This window comes from Hemitrygon akajei, chromosome 2 (assembly GCF_048418815.1).
Source record: "Hemitrygon akajei chromosome 2, sHemAka1.3, whole genome shotgun sequence".
Taxonomy (NCBI): domain Eukaryota; kingdom Metazoa; phylum Chordata; class Chondrichthyes; order Myliobatiformes; family Dasyatidae; genus Hemitrygon; species Hemitrygon akajei.
This window is the reverse complement of record NC_133125.1, coordinates 13,439,407-13,467,360: the sequence shown is the minus strand read 5'-3', so window position 1 is coordinate 13,467,360 and position 27,954 is coordinate 13,439,407. Positions and strand designations below refer to the sequence as shown.

General features: G+C 41.3%; 1 protein-coding gene across 5 annotated transcripts in view; it reads right to left on the bottom strand.

The window, feature by feature from the left end:
- Positions 1-13,755: 13,755 nt before the first annotated feature.
- atg10 (ATG10 autophagy related 10 homolog (S. cerevisiae)) overlaps positions 13,756-27,954 on the bottom strand; it is a 223,480-nt gene continuing 209,281 nt past the window's right edge. For 4 of the 5 annotated variants that reach the window (XM_073067243.1, XM_073067263.1, XM_073067273.1 and 1 more), the window contains 2 exons: positions 17,381-17,514; positions 13,756-14,163 (listed from right to left, as the gene is read on the bottom strand). In XM_073067243.1, the coding sequence (XP_072923344.1) occupies positions 17,403-17,514 (112 nt within the window). In that variant the 3' untranslated portion in view covers positions 13,756-14,163; positions 17,381-17,402. The remainder of the gene's footprint in view (positions 14,164-17,380; positions 17,515-27,954) is intronic. The other variant, XM_073067253.1, reaches the window with a different exon arrangement.

Sequence of the window (27,954 nt, the reverse complement as noted above, 5' to 3'; positions counted from 1 at the left end):
GGTCGCGCGCATGCGCTTCCGTTGTCCAATCGGGGACTGACCACGCAATTCAAAAGGCGGAATCCCGCCTTGTGAAGCGGACCTTCTGATTTCCATCGTGATGGGTCGTTGGGCGATGGTCTGGCTATTCAAAGCCTGTGTATGTGGGAATAATCTGCCTCAAGAGGGTAGTGAATCCCAGGAACACTCAGCCCCAAAGGGTGCTGGAGGCCTGATCGTTAAATTTATTTAGCGCAGAAAAAAGTGCTAATTTCCTGCTGGTGATTGAACTGCAAATACATTAACAAGAACAAGGTGCAGACTCCAGTTATCTGGCATGCCAAATCTTGATGGTACAGCGTTTAATTCACACTTTAATGAACATTGTGAGCTGGAGCGTCGTCCGATGTGTTCGCGTTCTGCAACGGTACCCCCTCAAGGTCTGAAAGAACAAAATCATGCGCCTTCTCGATCTAAACAGCCTCTGATGAAAGCAAGCTTCCGAAGCTGTGGCATCTGTTAACTTTATTAAAAATTGGATTTTTCTGGCGATGTTATTTTTATAGATTATTGCTATTCGGAGTTGAGATGGGACTGTTTCTCCTCCTGCAGTACCCCCTGGTGTGCCGAGTATACAACGCTCAAGATATCACTGAAGCATCTGGAACGTAGAAAGGGAGATCATGGTTGGTTAGAGTTAAAAGGTGAAACTCACTGGGTATATTGAAAACGGGGCTTGATCGGCTCTTGATTAGTAATGGCGTCAAAGGTTACTGGGAGTAGGCTGGAGAATGGAGTTGAGAGGGAAATAAATCAACCGTGGTTGAGTGACAGAGCAGACATGATGGGCTGAATAGCCTCATTCTGTTCCTACGTTTTATAGTTTAACTTGGGGGTTCACAGGTGTTGATTGAACTCAAGGACAGTTGACGAGACTGAACTTGGTGTATCATGCACAGTTCTGGTCACCTGGCTATAGGCAGTGAGATGATTAAGACATTACATCATGGTCGATTTATTATCCCTCTTAATCCCATTCTCCTCACCTTCTCCCATAACCTTTGAAGCCTTTACTAATCAAGAACTTTTCAAACTCTGCTTTAAATATACCCAATGACTTGGCCTCCACAGCCATCTGCGGCAATGAATTCCACAGATTTACTACTCTGGCTAAAGAAATTTCTCCTCATCTCTGTTCTAAAGGGACATTCTTGTATTCTGAGCAATAGACACAAAATGCAGGAGAAACTCAGCAGGTCAGGCAGCATCAATGGAAATGAATAGATAGTTGATGTTTTTGGCTGAAAACTTCTTCAGGACTGAGAAGAAATGGGAAAATGCCAAAATAAAAAGGTGGAGGAGAGGTAGGAGACTAGCTGGAAGGTGATAGGTGAAGACTGGTGGGTGGCAAAAGTCAAGGGCCGGAGAAGAAGGAATCTGATAGGAGAGGAGAATGGACCATTCGAGAAAGGGAAGGAGGAGACGACCCAGGGGGAAGTAATAGGCAAGTGAGAAGAGGTAAAAGGTCAGTGGGGAATAGAGGGAGGATTGGCTATCAGAGGGAGGAATGGATATTGATTCCATCAGGTTGGAGGTTATCCAGACGGAATATAAGATGTTGCCCCTCCACCCTGAGGGTGATCTCACGAGGAGGGCATGGGTTGACACATCGGAATGGGAATTAGAATTAAAAGGTTTGGTTACTGAGATGGTGTGGAGGTGCTTGATGAAGTGGTCCCCAATTTCTGATAGGTCTCATCAATGTAGAGGAGGTTGCTTCAGAAACACCAGACACAATAGATGATCTCAGCAGATTCGAAAGTGAAATGTTGCCTCACCTGGAAGGACTGTTTGGGGACCTGAATGGAGATTGGGAGGAGGTGGATGGGCAGGTGCAGCACCGCAGGGATAAATGTCGGGAGGGACAAATGGACAAGAGAATCGTGGAAGGACTGATCCCTGTGGAAGGCAGGGTGGAGGTAAAGACATGTTTAGTGGTAGGGTCCCTTAGGAATAGTGGAAGTTGCAGAAGATAGTGTGTTGGGTGTGGATGCTGATAGGGTGGTAGATAAGGACAAGAGGAATTCTATCACTGTTAAGGCGGCGGGAAGATGGGATGAGTACTGATGTACGGGAAATGAAGGAGATGCAGCTGAGGGCAGCAACAATAGTGGAGGGAGGGAAACCCCGTTCTTTGAAGAAGGAGGACATCTCTTCTGTCCTGAAATGGAAAGCCATGTCCTGGGAATGGATGCAGTGGAGATGAAGAAATTGAGAAAAGGAATAGCATTTTTACGGGAGATAGAGTGGGAAGAGGTATAGTTAAGATAACCATTGGAATCAATATTCTGAGGCTGTACCTTCTGGTTCTAAACTCTCCCACTTTTGGAAACATCTTCTCCACATCCACTCTATCTAGGTGTAGATCTAGCAGTAGATGTGTATGGTTCATTGTAGAAGAGAATCATGGTGTTATACAGCATGGAAACAGGCTCTTTGAATCTATGTCAACAAAGATGTCCTTCTATGTCTGTAGACCCATTTCCCAGTTTTTGCCCCATATCTCTCTGATCATGTACCTGCCTAAAGGACTTCAAAACATTATAATTGTACCTGTTTCTACCACTTCCTCTGAGAGCTCATTCCACATGCCCAGTACTCTCCACGTGGAAAAAGTTTCCCCTCGGGTCCCTTTTACATCTTTCCTGTCTCAGCCTAAATCTCTGCCCTCTAGTTTTAGACTTCAGAAGGTTGAGAAAATATATATTTTTTAAAAAGCACTCAAATCACAGTCTTTTAAAATAGAAGTGTTGACTCCAATGTGTGGAGGTGTGGTAGTGTGGAGGAGCAAAGGGATCTGGGGGTACATGTCCACAGATCCCTGAAAGTTGCCTCACAGGTAGATAGGGTACTTAAGAAAGCTTATGGGGTGTTAGCTTTCATAAGTCGAGGGACAGAGTTTAAGAGATGTGATGTAATGATGCAGCTCTATAAAACTCTAGTTAGGCCACGCTTGGAGTACTGTGTCCAGTTCTGGTCGCCTCAGTATAGGAAGGATGTGGAAGCATTGGAAAGGGTACAGAGGAGATTTATCAGGATGCTGCCTGGTTTAGAGTGTATGGATTATGATCAGAGATTAAGGGAGTTAGGGCTTTACTCTTTGGAGAGAAGGAGGATGAGAGGAGACATGATAAAGGTGTACAAGATATTAAGAGGAATAGACAGAGTGGACAGCCAGTGCCTCTTCCCCAGGGCACCACTGCTCAGTACAAGAGGACATGGCTTTAAGGTAAGGGGAGGGAAGTTCAAGGGGGATATTAGAGGCAGGTTTTTCACTCAGAGAGTGGTTGGTGCGTGGAATGCACTGCTTGAGTCAGTGGTGGAGACAGATACACTAGCAAAGTTTGAGAGACTTCTAGACAGGTATATGGAGGAATTTAAGGTGGGGGGGGTTATATGGGAGGCAGAGTTTGAGGGTCGGCACAACATTGTGGGCTGAAGGGCCTGTAATGTGCTGTACTATTCTATGTTCTATGTTAAAACAAGAAGGTATAAAACACTAATTTAGTCAACGTCATGTTGCAGTGTCACACTTTAGCAAGGTCTATCAGGGTGGTGATAATGGCCGGTACACATGTATTTGGGACATTTAACAAACTCTTAGATAAGCACATGGATGAAGGAAAAATGGAAGGCTCTGTAGGAGGGAAGAGTTATATTGATCTTGGGGTAGGTTGAAAGGTTGGCACAACATTATGGACTGAAGGCTCACAATTCAGCTGTAACGTTCAATGTGTTATGTTTTGTAGCTCCAGAAACTAATCAAAAGAGAAAAATACACCAGAATCACAGGATATTTCTGTACTTAGTTTTTCTTTAGTAAGGCAGTGATATGGTGGTGTCTGTCATTCATGTACTTCTTACATATAATCCATTATGAGTTATGTAATAGAACATAGAATAGTACAGCACAGTACAGGCCCTTTGGCCCACAATGTTGTGGTGACCCTTAACCCCTGCCTCCCATATAACCCCCCCCCACCTTAAATTCCTCCATATACCTGTCCAGTAGTCTCTTAAATTTCACTAGTGTATCTGCCTCCACCACTGACTCAGGCAATGCATTCCATGCATCAACCACTCTCTGAGTAAAAATCCTCCCTCTAATATCCCCCTTGAACTTCCCACCCCTTAACTTAAAGCCATGTCCTCTTGTATTGAGCAGTGGTACCCTGGGGTAGAGGTGCTGGCTGTCCACTCTTATCTATTCCTCTTAATATCTTGTACACCTCTATCATGTCTCCTCTCATCCTCCTTCTCTCCAAAGAGTAAAGCCCTAGCTCCCTTAATCTCTGATCATAATGCATACTCTCTTAACCAGGCAGCATCCTGGTAAATCACCTCTGTATCCTTTCCAATGCTTCCACATCCTTCAAATAATGAATCCTTAATCAAATAATATATTTACAGTATTACTCAAATATTCCTGAAATATTAAAAACACTACACTCCTCCCTGCTTAGCTATAATCTCCAACTCGTATATAGCAGTTGTACACTATATAATACAACTATATAGAAATGCACAGCAAAGTGAATTTTTAAATTGTGTCATTCAGGCTTAAAGATTTAATTGCTGTGGAGGATTTCTTTCCCTTGTGGGATAATATATCTCCTGATGAGGGGAGGGGTTACTCTGCTTGGCAGGTAAGACTTGTGGCTGAGAACTGAGGAAGTTGTAGGAGTTGACTCTGGGACTGCAGGAGGTGGTTCTGGCAGCCCTGGATCCCTTTCTTCTCTTAACAATTGACAGAGCAATTGACTCTGCTCTCCTCTACTGATTGATCAATGCATTTTCTCCAGATGACATCAGATACCATCTCCACCGTGTAGGAGAGTTAATCCCCAGTTCTGTCTTTAATCTTTCCGAGTTCCTACTTTTAATCACCTCTGTAGTTCCTCGCCAGGACTGCTTGTCCAGGAGTGAAACGTCAAACCTTTTGTTTGAGTAGCCCACAATTTATCCTGCATACTCCTTCTGAGATTAGGTTTGAGGAGATCCAAGCATGAATGCAAGGGACAACACAGGAACAGCATAGCTGGTGAGTTGTTGGTTGTGGAGGGTGCTGCATTACGAGGAAATTGGCAAGCTTCTGATTCTGTATTAGTGTACTGTGTTCTATTGACATTGTTCACAATGCATTCTTTAGACTCTGGGCAAACCTTTCCTCCAAGCCATTTATAGCTGGGTAATACAGTGTAAATGTAATATGTCTATTTCCATTCAATTCAGGAATGACTGAAACTGTTCTGTAACAAATTGTGTTCTGTTGTCACTGACTAAGTGTTCTGGAACAGCAGTCATTTAGAAGAGGCTTCTCAACACGTCAATAGTGTGTGAGGCTATTGGGAACACTTCTGGCCATTTTGTAGCTGCACCCACTACGACCAAGAAATTTGTATTTGTGCCCATGAATGGTTTGACAAAATCCACATGAACCCTCTGCTTGGGCAATGCAGGCCATTACCCAGGTTGGAGTGGTGCTGCTCTTGGCATCTTCTGGATGTGTTGGCATCCTGATGAGTGCACAGCAAGCTGTTGCTGATCTATCCTTGATAGCCAGACAGAGCTTCGAGCCAATGCTCTCATTTTGACCAGGCCTAGATGAGCGGCATGTAGCTCCTCCAAAACATTAGCTCTCATTTTGAATGGTAGAACAACCCTCAAGCTCCACAAAACGCAAACCCTATCAAGGGCAAGTTCATCCTTGCTCTGATAAAAATGGGAGAACAGAAATCTCTACTGCACATTTCAGCCATTTTGAGTTGCCATGTAGGCCAGATATAGTGTGGAGTCTTTTTTGGTTTCCCTTTGGATTATCTCTGCTGTAACATGGAGACTTTCAATTCGAATACATCAAGAGGAGCGTCCTCTTTTGTAAATTTTTCCGGTATTTCCTTTTTCAAGGGTAAACGGGGCAATCCATGATTAGTTGTCCTCTTGAATTCAATCTTGTAATTGTATCCTCCAAGAAACAGAGCCCGTCTCAGCATTCGTGCTGCTGCTGTTAGTGGAACATTTTTCTTTGCAGTGGCAGGGGAACGTGATGCAAAGGCTATGTAGTGTTCACTTCCATCACTCATAAAATGTGACGACTGCATTTATACTCTAAGGCAAGTCATTGCAGGCAAGCATCGCTGAACAATGTGGATTTTAATGTGTGAATATAGTGTCTGATGTCACCATTTCCTTAGTCTTTTGGAAAGCCACCTCACATTGCTTGGTCGACTGCCATTTCTTTCCGATCTGTAGTAATGAGTAAAAGGGGTGCAGACTAGTTCACTTTTCATCTTTTTCTCTTCTCTGTGCAGTCTTTGTACAGTATGTGTCCCATTTTGAGGTATTTTCTGCAAGTGTCGTCTTTAGGCTTGCATTAGTCTGGTGTATATGAGCTCTTGCCGCAATGGTAGCACAATTTGTTCAGCCAAGCAGGTTCCTGTTTAGACATTGTAATTTTGTTCACACTTACTTTCATTCCTGACTGCAAATCAGTTGCATTTTTGGCCCTTGCTTCCATTAATACAACAATTTCAATTGCTCTTTTAAATATGAGTTGTGCTTCAGTTAGGTACAATTTTTGAATTTCTTCTTGTAAGATTCCACAAACTAAATGATCTCTCAGGGTATCATTAAGCCCATCATTGAACTGACAATGTTCAACTATTTCTTCAATTCAACCATATAAGCTGAAATGTACTCCCCTTCCTCATGATTCTGCTTTTGAAACCTGAAGTGCTCTGTAATCAACAATGATTTCAGTACTAGATATTCCTGCATTATGTTCACAATATCAGCAAAGCTCATTTCAGCTGGATTGGTTGGAGCAGTTTAACTTCTAAGCAAACTGTATGCTTTTCCACCTTTTCCACTCAAGAAAACTGGCCCTCAATTCTCACTGACCTATTTTATTTGCTTCAAAATACCACTCAATTCATTCAGTATAAATCATCCAGTTATCTGTTGTACAATCGAGCACATCTATCTTTCTGATGCAGCCAACTGTTTTGGCTTTTTTTTAAAAATTTATGATTATTATCATCCAGTACTCACTATTTATGAACCCAAGAATTTCATCCATTTTCTGTCTATGTTTAAAAAGTCAAGCATCTCTCTCTCCTTCCAAAGAAAAAAAATATGCTGCACTTTTTTTTTAAACTTGAATGTCTCTCTCCCCTTCTAGAAAAAAAACATGGTGCTTTTCAACAGATAGGTAGTCATCTCTGATTCATTTTAAGACTACCTCATTGCCACTGTTGTGTTTTGTAGTTCCAGAAATTGATTGAAGGAAAAAGCATCAGAGCTGTGAGATACTTGTGTACTAAGTTTAGTGAGGCACTCACATATGATGCAGTGGCGTAATGACGTATGCCATTCACAGACTTCTTACATATAACCTGTAATGAATTCTGTAAACAAAGAATACTTAATCAAACAATATATTAACAGTATTACCCAAATATTAAATATTAAATACACTACACTGTGTTCTAAAGGCCTCAGGGAAGGTGTGGTAGAGGATTCCAGAGATGATGCAGTTAATTATGTGGATAGCCAGGACAAGCTGGAATAGTTCTCCTTGGAGCAGAGAAATTTACAAAGCAATCAGATCAAGGTATATAAAATAATTAGGTTCCAAACAGAACAAATAGAGTGTGATGCCATCCTCCATGAAGGTATGGGGCCATTGAATGAAGGCAACTGACAAAATAGCCAAAAGTGACCTAAGAGAAAAAAAATGCACTCAGCCTCTGTGTAGGGATAGGAATGGAAGCAGATTTAACTTTAGTTTTCAATAAGAAGCTGGATAAGTATCTGAAAGGAAAGAATTTGCAGGACTACTGGGTAATGACAATGAGTGGAATTAAGTCGAATGATTTTTCTTTGAACTTGTAGAGAAATTGAAGGGAAAATAGCCTCCTTTAGTACTGCACCTTTCTGTAATTCTGTGACAGATTTATTTAAGTTTTAATCTGTTCTACAAAATAGAATATAGAACATGAAACAGCACATGAACAGGCTCATCGGCCCACAACGTTGTGCCGAACCATTTAAAGTAACAAGATATTTTAATATTTTATTGCATCCTTAATGGCTTATCATGAAACAAAATGTAGTAAAACCTCCAAGAGAACCACAGTCTTGTTGTAGCGTTTGACCTGGAGAGCTACGTTGGCTGGAGTCAGGGGCTCGTGTTTTGTCTCTTGTGGGGTCACTCATGCCAAACAGATCAAAGAGTGAAGGCTAGACTAAGTGTGGTCTACTGGTTTGGTGATTCAGCTCAGGGCTAACAACCCTGACTGGTCAAAAACTAATTATTACAGACATAAAAATGAAGAATCCTTCTGCACAGAGAGATGGAGGATCTTCATTGCTCCCCTAAATGCCAGCAGCAAAAAGGGCAATAAGTAAGTAGCAGAAAAGTTAATCATGTTTAAAAACGATCAGCTATCTGCAAACTCAAACCAACATGTACTCATTAGTAATCAATGGACAGGTAAGTTTAAAAAAGCCATGTTCGATGCAAGTTACATTTTATTTTATGTATTCTATCTGAAAACTGTGGTAAATGGCAGTTTAAATACTGTGTGTTTATTGTGATGCTTGCTTTATCGACAATCGGTAGATTACTAAGGAGCCATGAGAATTGCAGCTTCATGAACATAATTCAAAGTATCATAAATAATGTTAACAGCCTGACAAAACCATGCTATAGTTAATATCCATTAAATATTTGCATTCATATTTATTGCATTAGATTTCTGATTTGAAGACATTCCTAAATCAATCGATGTGTTCTGTTTGTGACCTGAATGGACAGCTTGTGCACATTCTGTACAGAGGAACATCATCTTCCACTCTGCCACTTGATTTCTGAATGGACATTGAACGCATGAACACTACCTCACAACTTGTTTATTTCAATTTAACACTACTTATTTAAGTTAACTATTTTATACATATAGTAATTCAGTTTCATTTTGCAACTATCATTTATTGCATTGTACTGTTGCCGCAAAGACAACAATTTCACAATATATGCTGGTGATATTAAACCTGATTCTGATCTGCTATTTCCTGTAACCTCAGTATACGTATGCCTTGGGCATATACTGAAATGCTTCGGAGACACAAGAGACAGCAGACGCTGGAATCTGGAGCAACAAACATTCTTCTGGAGGAATTCAACAGGCCTAGCAGTATCTGTGGGCAAAAGAAATTCAGAATCACTTTTATTTTGTCCTGATGAAGGGTCTTGGCCCAAAAAATTGACTCTTTATTCACGTGCATAGATGTTGCCTGACCTGTTGAGATCATTCAGTATTTTGTGTGTGTTGCTCTGGATTTCCAGCATTTGCTGAATCTCTTGTATTCAGGTTTACTATCACTGACATACATCGTGAAGTGTGTTGTTTTGTGGCAGAAGTACAGTGCAAGCGATAAAAATTACTTTAAGTTGCAATAAAGAGTGCAAAAAATGAACAGCGAGGGAGTGGTTATGGCCCATTCAGAAATCTGATGGCAGATGGGAAGATGTAGTGTGTGAGTCTTCAGGCTCCTGTACCTCCTCCCTGATGGTGGTAATGAGTAAACGGCAAGTCCATGAAGTTGTGGGATAAAAATCTTGATACAAAACGTCGACAATTTCTTTTCTCCTACAGATGCAGGAATTGGTTGTTGACTTCAGAAGGAGTAGTGGACCGCATGACCCCATCTACATCGGTGGTGTGCAGGTGGAACAGGTCAAAAGCTTTAAGTTCCTAGGGGTGAATATCACAAATGACCTGACTTTGTCTAACCAAGCAGAGTCCACTGCCAAGAAGGCCCACCAGCACCTTTACTTCCTGAGAAAGCTGAAGAAATTTGGCCTGTCCCCTAAAACTCTCACTAATTTTTATAGGTGCACCGTAGAAAGCATTCTTCTAGGGTGCATCACAACCTGGTATGGAAGTTGTCCTGTCCAAGACCGAAAGAAGCTGCAGAAGATCATGAACCTAGCCCAGCACATCACACAAACCAATCTTCCATCCTTGGACTCACTTTACACCACGCGCTGTCGGAGCAGTGCTGCCAGGATAATCAAGGATAAGTCCCACCCAGCCAACACACTTTTTGTCCCACTTCCCTCCGGGAGAAAGTTCAGGAGCATGAAGATACGTACGGCCAGATTTGGGAACAGCTTCTTTCCAACTGTGATAAGACTGCTGAACGGATCCTGACCCGGATCTGGGCCGTACCTTCCAAATATCTGGACCTGACTTGCACTACCTTACTTTCCCTTTTCTATTTTCCAATTACGTTTTATAATTTAAATTTTTATTATATTTACTCTGATCTGTACTTCAGGGAGCACGAAGCACAGAAACAAATATCACTGTGATGATTGTACACTCTGGTATCAATTGTTTGGTGGCAATAAAGTATTTGTATTTGTAGATGCTGCTTGACCCACTGTGTTCCTCCAGCAGATTGTGTTTTGCTGCTCCATTCCTTTGGCTGTGGGGAACACAGCCAGGAATTCTGCACTCTGTTTCCCAGCTCAGGAATTCTCCAGGATGCAATTGCCGCCTTCTAAAACATTGCAGAGTTCATCGAAGCCCTGAACTCAAGGACACAAAGACCATCTGTTTTACACCACACCACAGCAATTGGCAGAGGGAACACAGGAATTTGCGAGGATTGCAGGCTCACCCAAAGTACAGATACCCAGAGCTGTCCTGGGTTGGAGGCCTGTCTGTGTGTGATACACTTGTGGAAGGGGAGAGTGGCAGAGAGAAACAGAACCTTCTTGCTTTTGTTTCTTGATATTCAGGTGTACAGAGTTTATAACCTGGCCAGCAAGCAGTAGTAAAATAATCACTTCTAACATCACACCCATGTGCACGCAGTATTTAATTGTCCTGAAAAATGGTCCAGATTTTCAGCTTTGAAGTGAAATTTTTTGAAGTGATCTAATTACACATTTTCTAAAAAGATTTATTGTTCTGTAAAACCTACTGAAGGTGTTGTGTTCTCCTTCATGACGTGTTGCTTTAAGCACAAGACGGTGCTTCAAAGTCCCGCAAAACATACTGAGGGCAATAATATGTCTGAGCGAAAGGGTACAGTGATATTACACTGACATGTGCTGTGCAAAATGGAGGAGGGTAAGTTACCTTTTTAACTTCACATGTTGATACTGTGTATGCGTGTGTGTGTGAAAAGAGCATCCCAGCATACTCCATCACTGTACGGTACGGAAACTGCACTGCGGCCAACAGGAAGACTCTATGATGGGTAGTAAAAACTGCGCAACTCATCACTGATACCAGCCTACCCATCTTCAAGGACAATGTACAGAAAGATGCTTGAAAAAGGCCAGCAATATCATAAAGGATCCTACCCACGCTCCTAATGGACTGTTTTGCCGTACTCCCATCATGGAAGAGGCTATGTAACATCCATGCCAGGACCACTAAACTCAGTTACTGTACTTCCCCAAAGCCGTGAGGCTGGTCAAAACCTCCCTCCATTAATCCGGCCTAAAACCACATACACATCACCTAGCATCACTTCACATACAATCGGTCTATATAACAGTTACTTGAACATTGTGTTTTTTGTTGTTTTTTTTATTGTGCTCTTTAACTTATTGTGTTTTAATGCTGCATCGGATCCGATTCTCCTTTATGCTTGTGCAATGAAGAATAACAATAAACAATGTTGAGAGTGTGTGTGTGTGTGTGTGTGTGTGTGTGTGTGTGTGTGTGTGTGTGTGTGTGTGTGTGTGTGTGTGTGTGTGTGTGTGTGTGTGTGTGTGTGTGTGTGTGTGTGTGTGTGTGTGTGTGTGTGTGGGGGGGGGGAGGTTAATGAACTAGCAAGGTGTATGCTTCTTATCTTCTGGAACTCTTAAGGAGCTAAAGGATTGCTGTTTCGTTGCCTCATTTCAAGATTGGAAGTCTGCAGACTCACTCAATTAGGTTGCCCGTTGTCACATGTGTAAGCTGTACTTGCAGTAGCTGATAAGCTCCACTCACCAAATTATATTCAATATGGACTTAGCATTTGCCTGTCACTGCTATATACACAGGCTGTCCCAGATTTATATTTCTCTAAAATATATGCAGCCTTTCCAAACTCATCTGCTAAATCTTCTGGAGTCCTTTGGAAAATGACTGAATAAAGGTAAAAAAAAATTATCATCCAGAATTTTAAACTTGTGTGCATTTTAATTTAAAAAATCCGGTTCAAGCAGAAGATTGATGGTTTTCAAAAATAATTTACTGTTTTATTTTACAATTCAAATTGCATTGGTTGTGCAGCAATCCAAGGTTGTGTTCTAATGCATAATGTAGCAAATTAACATGCTGGCATTTATGTATTTATGTACATTTTATTCTACATCTGTACTTCTAACCTTATCTTTTTATAATTCTTTATTTAGTATAATCATTGAATGTTGTTTTTTGTTGCAAGCCGTGCCAACACCACAACATTTTCCTAATAGAGGTACATGTACTTGGCAAATAAAGTTGATCCTTTGTTCTACTGTGAGTGCTCACAAGAAAATGAATCTCAGGATAGTATTTGGCAACATATATGTACGTGATTGATAAATATCTCCGGAAGATGGCCGCCCTGCACCCAGCGGATGAACCGATTCCTTGCCAGTGTCACCAATGGAATCACTGCAGGAGATCGGAACATCAAGAAAGCAGTGTATGCCATTGTTGTCGAAATAAGTGATGCTGCAGATGGTAACATCGAAACAGCCAGCTGTTGGCCCCCCTCTCACAGTGGCAGGAGTGATACCTCTCTGTCCCTTGATGGGGAAGAGGGAGAGAGCCTGTAACATGTTGAACTGTTGGGGTGAACAGTAGTTTTTGATGGACTGTAGATCATGGTCTCTTTGGAGGCTTACCACACTTTGCATAGCGGGGTCTTTGGGGTTCTAACATTTTCCTATCATTCAGTCTTCGGGGGTTTTTCTTCTGTTTTATGGATGTCTGCGGAGAGTAAGGATTTCAGGTTGTACAGTGTGCACGTTCTCTGATATTAAGTGGAACCACTGAAATATACTTTGAACTTTAATCCTTGAACATTATCATAATCAAGTTACTGAAACAAATGGAAAAGCAATGAATTGAAAATATAAAATGTAGATGGACAATTCATTATTGGCTGAATGCTACAAAAATTAAGAACATTGTAGCATGCTATGTTGCCGCCAGAATGCGTGTGGCGGCACTTACACGCTTCCTCCAGCACATCCTGGGGTGTGTTGGTTATTAGCGCAAATGATGCATTTCACTGTATATTTCGATGTGCATGTGATAAATAAACAACACAAACACAAGGAGGTTCTCCCACAAATAAAACATTAATATAGATAATTTATCAAAAGGAATTTCCAGAGGTATCTTAAGTTGACCTGAAGAGGGCTCCATTGTATTTTCAGTCTGATTTCTGCTGTTCAGAAACCACTTTTAGAATACCTTATTTTCATTTATGTCCTCTGCACAGTATGTGTTAACATTAAGTCAGATTTACAGGCACTGTGACTGTCAAAAAATACAGAAAATCTAAACTGCATTAAAACCAAAACGTTTTCATCCAAGTGTTTGAACCATCGCAAAAGCTATTTGGAGAAGAGAGGGGTTTTAAAAGAACTTGTTATCATTTACTGACAATTAGAGCACATCATTTATTAGAAAAAAAGAGATTTCCTCCTTTCCTGCATTGATCTAATTTATGTTTAATTTTAGTTTCATAGTACATCCAGATTTTCTCATAATTTTCAGTAGACAATGTACATTTCTCTTTTGGCAATAAATGCATTACACTGCAGTTCAGTACACATACCCAGATTAACTTGCACTACCACATTGCTAAAACAAAATATGTTGAAGAACACAGATTCTTTTGTTAACAATTAAAACAATACAGTATCATAGGGTCAAAGTTTTCTTCAGTAAAACAGATTAATCACAGAGTGATGGATCTCATACAGCATTGATAGCACACGCAGGCAGCTGCTCATGTGGTCTTGGATAAAGATGGTTGTTTTTCTACTCAGAATTCCATGATGACTATGTTCTCAGCAATAAACCGACTGGATTTTTTAAAATGTATTTGCTCAAAGAATTTCTTATAGAAAGGGAGAGAGAGAAAGAGAGAAAAAGATAATCTTTTTTTTCCAGTGTTGAATAATTTTGTCAAAACCATAGCTTAAACCTTAACCTCATACCTATTCTCCTTCATTAGAAGGAGACAGTGACCCAAGCTCTTTAATTTGCCTGTCTTTACCCCTTAGCTGTATCACCCATGAAACAAGCCAGACAAAAAAGATGAAAATTACTGGAACTGACTCCCCGTACAAAAAAAAATTGAGCAGAAATATGAACAGAAGATGTTTTAAAGACCTTGGCAGCATCTGAAGCAAGGAAAACAGAATAACAGACCTTAAGTATTATCTCATTTTTTCTTTCTACGGATGCTGCCTGATCTGCTGAGTGTTTCCAGCATTTTTAGTCTTTATTTCAGATCTGTAGCATCTGCCATTTTTTTATTTTCCACCCAAGCCTGAGGAATTTATCTTCAGTCAAGGCTGTCAGCTACAGTTGCTTTTGTGTAATCATTTACGTTACAGCACAATAAAATGAATATTCAACCCCCTCAATGCAGCACCAAGATCTGGTGCAAGTTAAAATGCATATTTTAATAACACAGAATTATGCACGGCAATTTAATGCCCCAGCTTTTATGGTAAACATGCACAGTTCTGTACATAACCGCTAGGGGTTTCCCTGGATGGCAACCACTAAACCTGGGATTCCCATGTGTGCACACAAGTCCCAAAATTGCTGGCAGCTGTTTGTCAGCACGCTGACAGTTGTGCAATGCTGAAGACCGGCAGTGCAGCAGAGAGTTGCGGCTTGGTTAGTTCTGGTGATGGAACAGCCAACCCATTGGCTTCAACTGGGAGCGAGAACAATGGAGAGCCAAGCCAAGTTTCAGTGAATTCACCTGGGTTGTTAATTTATATGTTGTAATTGTTTTTAAGTGTTTTATTTTAAAATTATGTTTATAAAATTTAATAGCTGTACTTTATCTATAATGTTTGGAATGATATGACTACCAACAACATTTAATACTTTAGAACATAGAACAGTACAGCACAGTACAGGCCCTTCAGCCCGCAATGTGCTGACTTTTTAACCTACTCTAAGATCAATTCAACCCTTCCCTCCCACATCGCCCTCCATTTTTCTTTCATCCATGTGCCTATATAAGAGTCTTTTAATTGTCCCTAATGTATCTGTCTCCACAACACTCTGAGCAGTAAGTTCCATGCACCCACCACTCCCTGTGTGAAAAAGCCAACCTCCAACATCCTCCCTATACTTTCCTCCAATCTCCTATAAATTAGGCCCCCTCATATTAGCATGCCCCATTGTATAGCTTGGACAGAGGTCTAAACGAGGGGAGAAAGCAGCAAGTATGAAGGGTTTTCCTGTACTCTCACGATTAAGGCACCACCTCTCCCACTGTCAGCCGACAAGCTCTACACACAGAACCCTGTCACCACTTCATGAGAAAGTCGCCTTCAGACAATCAGGACAAGCTAATTGTAGAATTTTATCAGTAGGGACAATGCAATATCCCAGTCATTATTAACAATGCATCATAAATAATCTGTTCATATTTAATCAGAAAATACTTATTTTGAATGAGTAGTCTGCCAAAATTAAAAACGTTTAACATCTTGTTAACTTTTTATCAATGTGAACTCTACTTACATAAATTATCAGAATAGGTTCTTCACCTTCCAATCTACCTTCTTACGATCTTGTCTACCTGCCTTCTGCATTGATATTGTTTACCTTGTTCTACCTCAATACACTTCTGTAATGAATATATCTGTATGAACATTACAACTGTATCTCAGTGAGTGTAACAATAATCCCTTCGGTAATCTACCACCTACCATGTTTGAAACACAGCATTAAAATTACATGGAGAATGCCAGTGGCCAACAACTTTAATCTCTATCTCCATTCCCATTCCAAACATGTCCTCCAAGGTCCATGCTGTCCTATTCTGCCACAAGGCCATTCTCAAGTTGGATCAACACTTCATATTCCATGTAGATAACCTTCAACCTGACGGCATGAACATTGATTTCTACCTTCAGTAGATTTTTAAATCTCTTTGTTTTTCTTTTCACCTCTTCTTTCATTCTGCTCTTGGTCTCTTACATCTTCTTCTCACCTGCCTATCACCTCCCCGGTGCCCATCCTTCTTCCCTTTCTCCGCCTCTATCAGATTCCTTTTCCTCCAGCCCTTTACCTTTCCAAACCACCTGGCTTCACCTATCACCTTCTAGCTATCCTTCTTCCCTTCACCCCACCTTTTTATTCTGACGTCTTCCCCCTTCCTTCTCAGACCTGCCTTCAAACACGGACTGTTTATTCATGTTCAGACATGCAGTCTCACCTGCTGAGTTCCTCAAGCACTCTTTGTGTGCTGCTGTTAATAGTTGGAAATAGTGCTGTGTATTTTTGGAGAGGAACAGTTGTTTCAGGCTAAGACCCTTCACTGAACTCAGCCTAAAACATAGACTCTTTATTCCCCTCCATGGACGCTGCCTGACCTGCTGAGTTCCTCCAGCACTTTGTGTGTTTAGGATTTTGAGCATCTGCAGAATCTCTAGTGCTTACTGTTGTGTATTTGGCTTTATTTTGCTTCAATTCCAACATTTACTTTAATTCATTTATCCTGCCATCTGGGAAAAGGCTCCAAAGCATTCGGGCTCTCATGACCAAACTATGTACCAAGTTCTTCCCCCAAGCTATCAGACTCCTCAATACCCAGAGCCTGGACTGACACCAACTTACTGCCCTCTACTGTGCCTATTGTCTTGTTTATTATTTATTGTAATGCCTGCACTGTTTTGTGCACTTTATGCAGTCCTGGATAGGTCTGTAGTCTGGTGTAGTTTTTTTTTCTGTGTTGTTTTTACATAGTTCAGTGTAGTTTTTGTATTGTTTCATGTAGCACCATGGTCCTGAAAAACGTTGTCTCATTTTTACTATGTACTGTACCAGCAGTTATGGTCAAAATGATAATAAAAAGTGACTTGACTTGACTTATTTAGAGATATAGCACAGTAATAGGCCTTTCCAGCCCAAAGAGCTAATGTGCCCGATTACACCCATGTGATCAGTAAGCCTACTAACCCGTACATCTTTGGAATATGGAAGGTAATGGTGCACCCAGATGAAACCCATGCAATCACGGGGAGAACGTACAAACTCCTTACAGATAGTGGTGGCAAAAAAACAAACAAACCCGGAGTACAAACCTGATGTCAACACGTACCCTGTTCAGTTTGGGTCAGGAATGCCCTGGGACATGGCTGTGGCATAACTCAATGGCAAGTCGAGTCCCACTACTGGCCCCATCATACTCAGCCAGCTTGTGATGTAATTTACATTCCTGAACAAAAGACACAGCAATTCAATGTGCATTGTCTTCCAAAAACACAGAGATATACCGCATGGGTTATCAGTGACTACAATTTTTAAATATTTTTGCTCTCTTTCACAGCAGATTTAAACAAGACCGTGTGCCGCACCAAAAATATATGTTTTGCATTACCACGTCAAACTACTACGAATAAACTAGACACTTTCAAAGACATTTATAATAAATTACAAAGGGATTGCCTGCAAGGCAGCATGCCTTGTTCAGCCTAAAGTGTTCTGAATCTGGTTGTCAGTAACTCTGAAATGTGTTTCCAATCAGCAGAAACCAGTCACATTTTTAGACGACTAAAATGCAGAGTTTCAGTTCTACAATGTTTCTTCTTTCGTTACATTTTTTTCTCCTTACTCACCAGTATTCTTCACCTCCCCACCCCTTTCCTGAAGAGGTTGACTCCTGGCTAAGATATGCCTCATTGGGCATGGCTACTTTCTACTGTCTTGCTCAGATGCCCATTTTTCATGTCCACAGGGCTTGTGAGGAGCTGGGGTGGGGGGTGGGGGAGATGGGGCAGCTTTAGCTAAACCTATTCTTTAACACCACCCTGACACCATCATCTAAAATTTTGACAAACTTCTATAGATGCGTGGTGGAGAGAATCCTGACTGGCTGCATCGTGGCCTGGTATGGAAACCAAAGCCCGTGAAGGGAAGAGCCTGCAAGAAGTAGTGGTGCCCATCACAGGAGAAACCATTGAGTACATGGAGTACCTCCGCATGCAGTACTGCCACATGAAAATAGCATCCATCATCAAGGACCCACATCATCCAGGTCTTGCTCTCTTCTTGCTGCTACCATTAGGCAGGAGGTACAGGAACCTTAGGTCCCACACCAGCATGTTCAGGAACAGTTATTACCCTTCAACCATCAGGGTCCTGAACTGGTGTAGATAACTTCCCTCTATACTGAACTGATTCCACAACCCATGGACTCTCTTTCAAGGGCTCTGCAACTAAAGTTCTCTGTATTAAATTGGTTATTTATTTATTATTTGTTTGTATTTGCACTGTTTATCTTTTTTTGTACATCGGTTGTTTGTCTTTGTGTGTAGTTATTTCATTGGTTCAATTGTATTTCTTTGTATCTACTATGAATGCCTGTGAGAAAATGAATGTTAGGGTATCATGGGTGCCCTGGTAGCACAGTGGTTACTGCGACGCTATTACAGCTCCAGGTGTCGGAGTTCAGAGTTCAATTCTGACAGTGTCTGAAAGAAGTTAACCATGTGGGTTTCCTCCGGTTACTGGTTAGTAGGTTAACTGATCATTGTAAATTGCACTGTGATTAGGCTAGGGTTAAGTAGGTGGGTTGCTGGGCATGCGTATAGTTGGGCTGGAAGGGCCTGTTTTGCACAGTGTCTCTAAATAAATAAAAGTGAATACAGTGATATACGTGTACATTGATAATAAAATTACTTCGAATTTTGAACTGGGACTGCTGAATAGTTATCAAGTCAATGTCAAAGTTAACTTATTATCAAAGTACATATACAACAGTATATACAATCTTGAGATTTATTTTCTTCTGAGCATTTACGGGAAAATAAAGAAACCCAATAGAACTTAAAAACTAAAAAAAATTGTGCAAAAAGAGACAAATTCAAGATTAAAGATTGTTTGATGTCATTTCCAGTACAAAAGTGTAAAGGAGGACAAAATAATTGTTACAGTGGACCTGATGCAGCACAGAAAAACGTAAAAGATAAAGAACACAATAATAATAATAATAATTTAAAAAACACTCAATAAATATAAATACATAAGTTGGCTTGTATACACAGGTTGATTGTGAAAGTGATGCTGGGTTGTACATGAGGTGACTGATGGGAAATAATAGTGGTGGAATTACAGGTGGAGGTGTTGATCAGCCTTTCTGCTTGGGGAGAGTAACTGATTTTGAGTCTGGTGGTCCTGATGTGGTTGCTATGTAGTCTCCTCCCTGACAGGAAGGGTAGAACCCTTTATGATGTTACTGGCCCCTTCCAGCATCTTTCTGTATATACAGTATGTCCTTGAGGGCAGGTATTCTGGTGCCGGTGATGCATTGGGCAGTTTTGACTACCTGTTGTCAGCCTTCCTGTCCGCCAAGGTGCAGTTTCCGTACCAAGCAGTGATGCAGCTTGTCAGGATGCTCTCTACTGTGCTTCTGTAGAATGCATACTCTCTTTAGCCTCCTCAGAAAGCAGAGGCTTTGGTGAGCTTTCTTGACTGTGCAGAATGTGTTCTGCGACCATGAGCTTTGTGTGTGATGTGCACTCCCAGGAGTTTGAAACTGCTTGCAGATTCCACTGCTGTGCTGTCGATGTGCCATCACACACAAGTTGTGCACGTTCTCCTGAAGTCAATAACCATCTCCTTTGTCTTACTGACATTAAGAGAGAGGTTACTTTCCTGGCAAAAGTCCTCGAGGTCTTCCACCTCCTCTCTGTAGGCCATCTCATCACTGTCGGTAATGAGCCCCACCACTGTCCTGTCATTGGCAAACTTGACGATGTACTCGGGCATTTGGCCGGGCAGTCATGTGTACAGCGAGGGGTTCAGTACGTAGCCCTGGGGGAGGGGGCATCCGGGTTGAGGATGATGGGGGGGGGGGGGGGGGGGGTTGGGAGCTAAGCAGTTATGCATCCTGACTAGCTGAGGTCTGTTCATTATGAAGCCTAACAGCCATTTGCACGGTGGTGTACTTAGACCGAGGAGTAGGAGTTTGTTCACCAAGTTCGGTGGGACAATAGTGCTGAATGCCAAACTGAAATCCGGAAACAACATCCTGAGATAAGTGTCCTTGTTTTCTAGGTGTGTCAGGTCCAGGTGCACGACAGATGCTGTAGAGTCGTTCTGTCGATAAGCATATTGGTGAATGTCCAGTGGTGGCAGGAATGGAATTTTATTATGCGAATAAAAATAACACTGAGAAGACTAACAAGCTTAGCTTTTAACCTTTTAACCCAGGAACACTGGTGGACAAATTCAGCAATTTCTGCTGTGGCTGAGTTTAACTACTTCAGCAAACCTGAACACTTATTCATTTATAATTTGTCAGTTCCTTGGTGAATAAGCTTGAAGAATATTTAAGGGAAATCCCAATTAGGTTTCTAAACTTTCTACTAACGAGTAAGTCCTATATATCCAAGAAAAACATTGGTTTTTCACTCTGCTGAGTGAACAGAGCCACCACACCAAGGACTGTAGGAATTGCTTCCTGAAAACCCTTACACTTCAGATTCAGGTTCACATTACTTACCACGTGTACATTGAAACATACAGTGAAAGACGATGCTTGCATTAACAACCAACACACCCAAAACATTTTCAACTTTTAAAAATGGATTGCATTCAGAACTAGATTTAGGCTTTTTATCATTGACATACTATATGTTGTGAAATTTGTTGTTTAAATTATAATAAAAACTGAATAATGTTTATATTATATACACACACGCACACTCACTCACAAATAATTAAGTAAGTAGTGCAAAATGGGAGGAAAAGCATATTTTAAAGTGCAAAGTTATAGTGGTCTAAATGACTGCCACAGAAGTCCAGTACTTCTTCCAAGTAACTCCAAATTGAATAGTGTATCAAAAACAATATTTGTAAATCTGGAGTAATCTGAAAATAAACTAGAGTAATCCCATAAAAATGCACCTCCTCTTGGATACAACTTGATGGCTCAGGAATGATGGGAAACTACTGGCCCTCTGAAATCACTGAGAGCAGATGATCCACACAAGTGGATCTTAGCATGTTTATACCACCTCCGCAGGCAAGAATCTCCACAACTCCCTTTCCTCACAATATGACCAAGGTTGAAAAACTTTTCTTTATCTCGGGGGGGGGGGGGGGGGGGGGGGGGGTGGTGAATGTGTGGAAATTGTTGCCACAAATGGCTGTGGAGGTCAAATCACTGGGTATACACAGTGTAGTGGTTACTGTGACAGTATGACAGCTTGGTGCATTCCAGAGTTCGGAGTTCAATTCTGGTGCCATTCCGTAAAGGGTCTGTATGTCCTCCCCGTGGAATGCGTGTGTTTTCCCTGCATGCTCCGGTTTCCTCCACAGTCCAAAGACGTACCAGGTAGCTTAATTAGTCATTGTAAACAGTCCTGTGATTAGGTTAGGGTGAATCGGGTTTGCTGGGGAGCAGTGGCTCCAGGGGCCAAAGGGCCCACTCGGTGCTGTATCACAAATAAATAATTACATGTAAAGCAGAGGCTGATAGAGGACGTCCATTTTGAACAGAAGTGAGGAGGAATATCCTCAGGCAGAGGCTGGTACATCTGTGGAATTCATTGCCACAGACAGCTGCAGAGGCCAAGTCATTGGGCATTGGATATATATATTAAAGTGGGATGAACAGTTCTGTTTCTAAAATAATGGATGCAAACTGGTCATTGATACCATCAGGGGCTGTTGAATTGGTCTTCCATAACCGGCTGACGTGCCAAAAGACAATTTTAACCTGATAATTTCTACAGCAGTTGGTGATTTTAATGGCACTATATTGAGCTACACAGATGGGCAGGTGAGAAAGACGATACAAAGATAGGTGGAGAGGCAGGTAGTGTTGAGGAAGCAGAGAGTCTGCAGAAGGACTTAGACAGAGGAGGAAATTGGGTAAAGAAGTGGCAGGTGAAATATAGTGTAGGGAAGTGTATGACCATACACTTTCGTAGAAGGAATAAAGGCATAGTCTATTTTTTAAATGGAGAGAAGACTCAGAGATGCAAAGGGATTTGGGAGTCCTCAAGCAGGGTTCCCTAAGGGCTAACGTACAGATTGAGTCAGTGGTGAGGAAGGCAAATGCAACATTATCACGCTTTTCAAGAGGCATAAGTATAAAAGCAAGGATGTAAAGCTGAGGTTTTATAAGGCATTGGCTTGACCTCACTTGGAGTACTGTGAGCAGCTTTGGGCTCCTTATTTAAGAAAGGTTGTGCTGGCTTTGTGCTGGACGAACTCAGAGGTTCATGAGAATGATCCTCGGAACGACAGGGCCAAGGTCAGAGTGTTTCATGGTTCTGGACCTGTACTCACCGGAGTTTAGAAGAATGAGGGACATTTCTTCAATTTGCCTTTAATTTTATTTTATTATTACAGACCCTCACCATGCCATCCTCTCACTACTGTCATCAGCAAAAGGAACATAGAACAGTACAGCCCCTTTGGTCTGTGATGTTGCTCCAAGCTTCTAACCGACTCTAAAATCAATCTAACCCTTCCTTCCTACATACACCTCCAGTTTTGTTTCATCCATGAGTCTATGTCCTTAATGTACCTACCTCTACCTCTACTACTACTCCTGGCAGAGCACCCACCACTCCCTGTATAAAAAACTTACCTCCGACAACCCAACACCCCCCCCCCCATACTTTCCTCGAATCATTATGCCCCGTTGAAATAACCATTTCCAGCCTTGGAAAAAGTCTCTGGTTGTCTATTCGATCAGTGCGTCTTCTTTTACACCTCTGTCAAGTCACTCAACAACCCTGTTTGCTGCTAATAAACAAGAAAGCAGGCAGAAAGATTTAGCATTGTTGTTCGTCTTCTGCACCATTTTGTGGAATTTTTGTAATCTAGAACTGGGCGAGCTCTTCCTTGATATTATTATTTTGTGGCTTTAAACATCTAATAGGTTTAAATTCAATTATGTTGCTGAGGAAGGTGGACAATCAGGGGGATTTTGCGTGATCACAATCAGAGAGAAAAATGCTTTTGTAGTGATAAATTACCGTAGATTCCGGACTACAGAGCGCACCTGATTAAAAGCCGCTGGCTCTAATTTTAGAAATAAAATCAATTTTTTAATTGTAAAGGCCGCACCGGATTTTCGGCCGCAGGTGTCCCACGTTGTAATATGAGATATTTACACAGAAAGATATTACACGTGAGGATTTTTTAACTTTTAATTAAATCCATATGGTAACAAAAACAAATACATATTGCAAATGCTTTTTTTCGAACCGTGCCCGTAACGCGGCTACTTTTAAATACGTTGCGTATACTTCTTTACTGAACAACATTCCAATATCTCCTAATGACTGGTAAAAAATATATATACTACAGCCTACCAGGAAAAGTTATTGATCACCTTTAACTTAAAAGCAGCGTTCGCTCAGATCCAAAGCCGCTCGCGTAATGCGCTCCCTCCCTCCGTCCCGTTTCATCGCAAACCGGCATTTTCCCACAAGACACCGCGAAACCGGGTGTGACGTCATAGCATCCCGCGATGTAGTACAGAAAACAAATATAGTTAAAACTCTTCTAACTTTAACTAGAAAATGAATTACTAAGCGAAAATATTATAAACTAAGTAACTGCCATAAGGCAGCACAATGCTTCGAGTGTTTTCCATGTTGATGAGGGTGAGTACAAATGACTGATTTACAATAATTTAATTGTGAAAGTGCGCTTGATTTATCGTACAATTTCATTGGACCTCTGTGAACTACTCATCAATTTTATTGGTCTACTGTTATGAGGCAAAATGTTTACGAGGCGGCATGAAAAAAAATCATGTATTAGCCGCTTCGGATTAAAGGCCGCAAAGTTCAAAGCTGTTCAAAATGTGGGAAAAAAGTAGCGGCTTAAAATCCGGAATCTACGGTATTAGCTTCATGTAGGAACTGACAGGACACAATTGGATGGGTGTTTGAGTACAAACATTTCAAATCAAATCAAACCACATTTAATTATCATTCAAACCATTCATAGATGCAGATGAACCAGACTGTGTTCCTCCAGGGACAAGGTGCAAAACAGTCAAGAGAGCAAGCAAACTTCAAAATAGCATGCAACAATCAAAGTAGCGAGCAAGGAAGCATATTCACTCAAAAAAAAACACACACACACATATGTATATAGTCCAATATCCTGACTGACAATATCCAACAATTATCTCAAATTATGTTTGTGGATGTCCTAACCTATTTAAGATACATTGATTCATGCTTTATCTTCATATGCTAATAATCTGCAGCATCATTTCAGAGACTGGTTAATACTGTAGGCAGTATTATTTTGCACTGCAATGTCGTTTCGTATTGTATAGTTTAAAATTGATAAGACTCCACCAACATGGAAACTTTCTAAATTTCAGTCTAAGGCTAGCTGTGTAGGATATATTCTTTTGAAATTTTCTCTATACTGCATCTGATTGAAGTATATCTGCTATTCTTATGAACGTCAATCCATTTTCCAAATACAGGATTCCAATTGGGAGATCAATATTTCAGATCCATTATTTAAGCTAGTGATTTAAAACTGGTCCTTTTCTCTGATTATGTTTTTATTTAGAGATACAGGTCCTTCCACCCAACAAGCTGCACTGACTGGCAACCCGCCTATCTACCACTAGCCTGTTAACCCACTAACTGGAAAGCCTTTGGCCTGTGGGATGAAACCAGAGGAGACCCATGCACTCCTGGACAGAACGTACAAACTCCTCACCGACAGCGCCAGGACTGAACTCCAAATTCCGGAACACTCTGAGCTGTACTAGGGTCACGCTAACCGCTACGCTGACATAGCGCCCCAATCTAGCACAGAAACTAATAGAAGGATGCAATTTCACTTGGCAATTTTCTATTAGTATTTTTCATTATACATGTTGGGTCCAGGGAAGATTTAAAGAGATAAGTTTATAATGATGGTTCAGGTCCCATTGCACCATCCCTGACCACTAAACTTCCTTTAACTGAAGACTATATTTATTCTGTTAAGTAATTGTTACATTTGTGACTGCTAACATGTTGATGTAATTTCCTGTTGTAAATATTTTGTTATTTTTCCACAATATAATCACTCACTTTCAGAAGTACCTGTTTCTGTACGATCTCTGCCGGGTTCAATAAACAACTTAAAACACTACCGGCTAATTTTTCTAATTGATCTTTCTCCCAAAAGTAACTGAAAATGTTAACATCCAAAAGAAGATCTAACTATCTAACATTTTCAAAATAATCATATACAACACTAATATGATTAAAGTTATCTACCAAATTGTTGGCTTTATTAAAGTTTTTGCCTAAAGGCCGGAGTTTCTTTTAAAAATTCTTGGCTTGGATTTTTCCCTTTTTCCAGGATCCTGACTTTGAAATAAAATTGGATTTTATAGTTTGAGGATTCTTGTTTCCCATTCCCTTGTGTTATTCCTTTGTTCATTATGTGCCGTGCTGTATGAGGTGGGTGATCATGGTCTTTCCGTGACCATGATTGTTCTTGGCAAATTTTTTCTACAGAAGTGGTTGACCATTGCCTTCTGGGCAGTGTCTTCACAAGACGGGAGACCCCAGCCGTTATCAATCCTCTTCAGAGATTGTCTGCCAGCTGTCAGTGGTCCGTTGATCAGGACTTGTGATATGCACCACCTGCTCCCATCGCTTCATGAACCCTGATCCTGTAAGTGGTACACCTTGCCCAAGGGTGACCTGCAGGCTAGCGGAGGGAAGGAGTACCTTACACCTCCTTTGGCAGAGATGTATCTCCAGCTCATCACCCATCTTGTGCTATTAGGTGCTCTAATATATTCTTCCATCTTCTCCCCAATGGTTTTTCTTCAATTAATCAGTGAATGTATTTTAAATGCAATTTTGAGATCTGACATTTGGAATCAGTTTTTGAAAGAGAGAGAGGGTATGATGACGTGTATTACTGAGAGAATAAGGTTGCAGTAATTATGCACCCGTTGTTGTCCTGTTTCCTGTTCTGTAAACTTTACTAAACATAGTAAGTCAGATTTAGATGGCATGGTTGAGTAGCAGTTAGGGCGATGCTTTACAGCGCCAGAGATCACGGATTGGATTTCAATTTCCGCCACTGTCTGTGAGGAGTTTGTACAATCTCTCAGTGACTATGTGGGTTTCCTCCGAGTGCTCCAGTTCTACTAAACGTAGTAAATTTGGCTAGGTCAGCGGTCACCACAATGTTTTACAGCGCCAGCGATCGGAGTTCGATTTTGTAAGGAGTTTGGAGGCTCACCCTGTGACCTTGTGGGTTTCCTCCAGATGTTCCAGTTTCCTCTCACAGTCCAAAAACATCCGGGTTAGGGTCAGTGAGTTATTTATTTATTTACTGAGATACAGAGCGGAATAGGCCCTTCCGCTCTCTGGGCAACCCCCCAAATTAATCTTAGCCTTAGCCTGAATCTCCCTCCACACCGTCCCATCACACACTCCCAGGGTCAGACACAGAGTGAATCTCCCCCCACACCGTCCCATCCCACCCTCCCGGGGTCAGACACAGAGTGAATCTCCCTCCTCACCGTCCCATCACACACTCACGGGGTCAGACACAGAGTGAATGACCAATTAACCTACCAACTGGTACGTCTTTGGATGGAGGAAGGAAACCCCAGCACCCAGAGGAAACCCACACACAGACTCCTTACAGGCAGCAGTGGGTATTGAACCCAGTCCGCCTGTACAGTAAAGCGTTGTGCTAACTATTACACTACCATGCCACCCTGTGGAGCTGTGGGTAGTATGCTGGCACCAGAAGCATGCCAATACTTATGGGCTGCCCCCATCACGTCCTCACACTGCATTGGGCATTCACACAAACAATGCATTTCACTGTATGTTTCAATGTACGTATGACAAATAAAGATAATCTTCAGGCTGGACTTTGAGAAAAGAAACCTGAAAATGTTCAACATTCCTCCCCTCACCCCACAAAAAACAGTCTTTGCTGAAAGAAGCCTCTGCACATTTATCTCCGATTCCTCAAAAGATCTAAGATTAGTAATCAGGCGCCCATGCACCGGAGGCGTCAATAAGTGCTCTTACTTCAAGTGTAGCATAGAACTGAAACAGCTTTACAGTCTACATATTAACTGCCTTATATCCCTTCAATGTGTAATCAATCACAGAGGCTGAAGCTAGTCTAACGGTAGGTCAGTTCTGAACCACTCCTGACTGATAAATGTTACCATATGGAGCTAATCTTGTTTGCGGCTCACCCTGCAAGAACACCTTCTGGCCTCAAGTGTCCAATTTCTTGGATGAGTTTCAGTGGATAAAGGATTTGTTCTCAGAAGAAAAGGAAAATCCAAGCTGGTATAAACTTGGCTTTAAGGTTAGAATTATACAAAATATACGGGTTCTTCAGTGATAAAGATATCCAATGATTGGTGGGAAAAGTATTTACTTGAGTTTATGAGAATTTAAAACCAACTATTTTATAACAAATTTGCAGCACTCTATAAAAATAAATGAAATAGAGCACAGAACATTACAGCACAGTACAGGGTGGACGTTGAGCCGGATCTAACCTACTCTAAGATCAAACTAACCCTTCCTTCCCACACAACCTTCAATTTTTCTTACTTCCATGGGTCTATCTAAGAATCTCTAAAATGTCTCTGGCGTATCTGCCTCTACCACTACTCCTGACAGCA